The sequence below is a fragment of the Pomacea canaliculata genome, linkage group LG6 (genome assembly GCF_003073045.1).
Source record: "Pomacea canaliculata isolate SZHN2017 linkage group LG6, ASM307304v1, whole genome shotgun sequence".
NCBI lineage: Eukaryota > Metazoa > Mollusca > Gastropoda > Architaenioglossa > Ampullariidae > Pomacea > Pomacea canaliculata.
Genome location: NC_037595.1, coordinates 8,551,594 through 8,553,456, shown reverse-complemented (window position 1 = coordinate 8,553,456; position 1,863 = coordinate 8,551,594). Strand labels below are relative to the sequence as shown.

The window sequence follows — 1,863 nt, the reverse complement described above, 5'->3', positions numbered from 1 at the left end:
ACACACACACACACACACACACACACACACACACACACACACACACACACACACAAATAATAAATCCTAACTATGAAAAAAAATATACGTTCACTAACACAATAGTTTTTCCTTCGATTACCACATCTACGAAATACAATGAACTCCTCACACACTATAAACTCAGCGTTGTAAGCGATGCAATATCGCGCGTACATACATACACACGCTATAATAAAGAAAGGCGAAAGACTGAAAAAACATGCAAAAAAAACTTCATACAGCCGTACCTAGTTATGTTAGTGTCGATCAGTGAAGAAAAAAAAACGAAATTGGTCAACAGCAAATATAAGTAACGGTCGGAACACTCTCTCTGGCGTTACTCTGCTCGAACTCTAGAAGCGCGCCAGGGAAGCGGTTGTTTTCGAGCCTAGAGGACGAATCGACATGCGTCAGCTTGGCAATGACGTAGTGCGATCGTGACGACTGACTTGAAAGTCACAATTACTGGTAACAACTTACTGGTAACTTGTAACTTTTCTCGAATGCATCAGCTTTTTTCTAGCATGCAGATCCCAATGCGTGTGTTGCGATGATGAGAAAGGACAGAGACAATCACACAGCCGCCGTTTTTCTTTGCATCAGGTGAGGCCGCCTTGCATGTGTCCAATTACTATGGCGACCACATGGTCCTGCAGCCGGGTCCCCAGCGAGCTGTCCTCACTGGAACAGCGACTAGAGAGGGCGACACCGTCACTGCCCAGATCATGGGTCATGGGTCACCGGTCACAGGTCATGTTCACGGCGGCAAGTGGAAGGTGAAGCTGCCCGCTGTGACAGAAGCCGGACCTTTCGTCATCAGGGTCAGCTCCAGCGAGGGACAGGTCACTCTCAACGACGTGCTCTTCGGTGACGTGTGGCTGTGCTCTGGGCAGAGCAACATGGAGTCTCAAATGATGCAGGTTAGTTTCTAAACATCACTTGATTGTTAAAGTTTCTCTGTAATGAAGAGTCCATGAGGAGTAGAATACATCAAGAAACACACAGATTTTTGTTGATGTATCCAAGACATTTCTTACTTTAAAGCTGCAGATAACTTGCAGAATGCTACAGATGAGAACATCCTGTAGTGTAAGTCATTTTTAATTCTCCCGGCGCTGTTACAATGTATATCAGGTGATGAAAACTCCAACGCTGAAATTCAGAAAGCCACTCAGTTCACGTCGATTCGCTTCTTCAAAGCTCTGTACCAGAAATCGAACACACCTCTGGACACCCTGCAGGTCGCCCTGCCATGGAGTCTCCCAACCCCCCGTATGTAACACGCCACTTGGTGCAATAGTCACAAGCAGAGCAAAGATAGGGTTAACTATAATGACAATGACAATTCTTTATTAGCTAATAGACCACAAGAGTTGGATGGAGGGAACTGTTGTGGGAGCAGGCCTAACCCTAGGATATCGACTGGTCTAGCGGGATTTCTGTATTAAAAGGAGGTAACTCGAACGCTACTGATCCACCTCTCGTTCATACCCCCATGGTCCTCTCAGACTTGTTTTAAAGAACTAAATATTAATTAATTTAATTTCATTTTTTCTGTATGCCACATATTTTCTCTGTTGTCACGTCGAATAAGAAAGAATGATATGTAGATAGATATTTGTGCAAAGGTTACTATGTCACGTGAACTTCATGTAATGATTTATTACATCTTTAAAGTTTTCATCAATTGACTACGAGGAGGATATATGTGGTAATGATTCACAGAAGTTGATGCAAAGTGTATAATAGTGCAAGTAACTGATAACTTTTTGGGGATAGACAGTGCTGGCTGTTCGCGGAGTACCTGCAGCCTCACCTGAAGTATCTAATCGGCCTCGTTGA

The 1,863-nt window shown here is 43.9% G+C and overlaps 1 protein-coding gene across 1 annotated transcript; it reads left to right on the top strand.

Moving 5' to 3' along the window:
* The first annotated feature begins 322 nt into the window (after positions 1-322).
* On the top strand, positions 323-1,863 carry LOC112566029 (sialate O-acetylesterase-like). The gene is made up of 3 exons (XM_025241955.1): positions 323-941; positions 1,156-1,293; positions 1,801-1,863. The coding sequence occupies exons 1-3, from the start codon at positions 666-668 to the stop codon at positions 1,861-1,863; spliced, it is 477 nt and encodes a 158-aa protein (XP_025097740.1). The 5' UTR covers positions 323-665.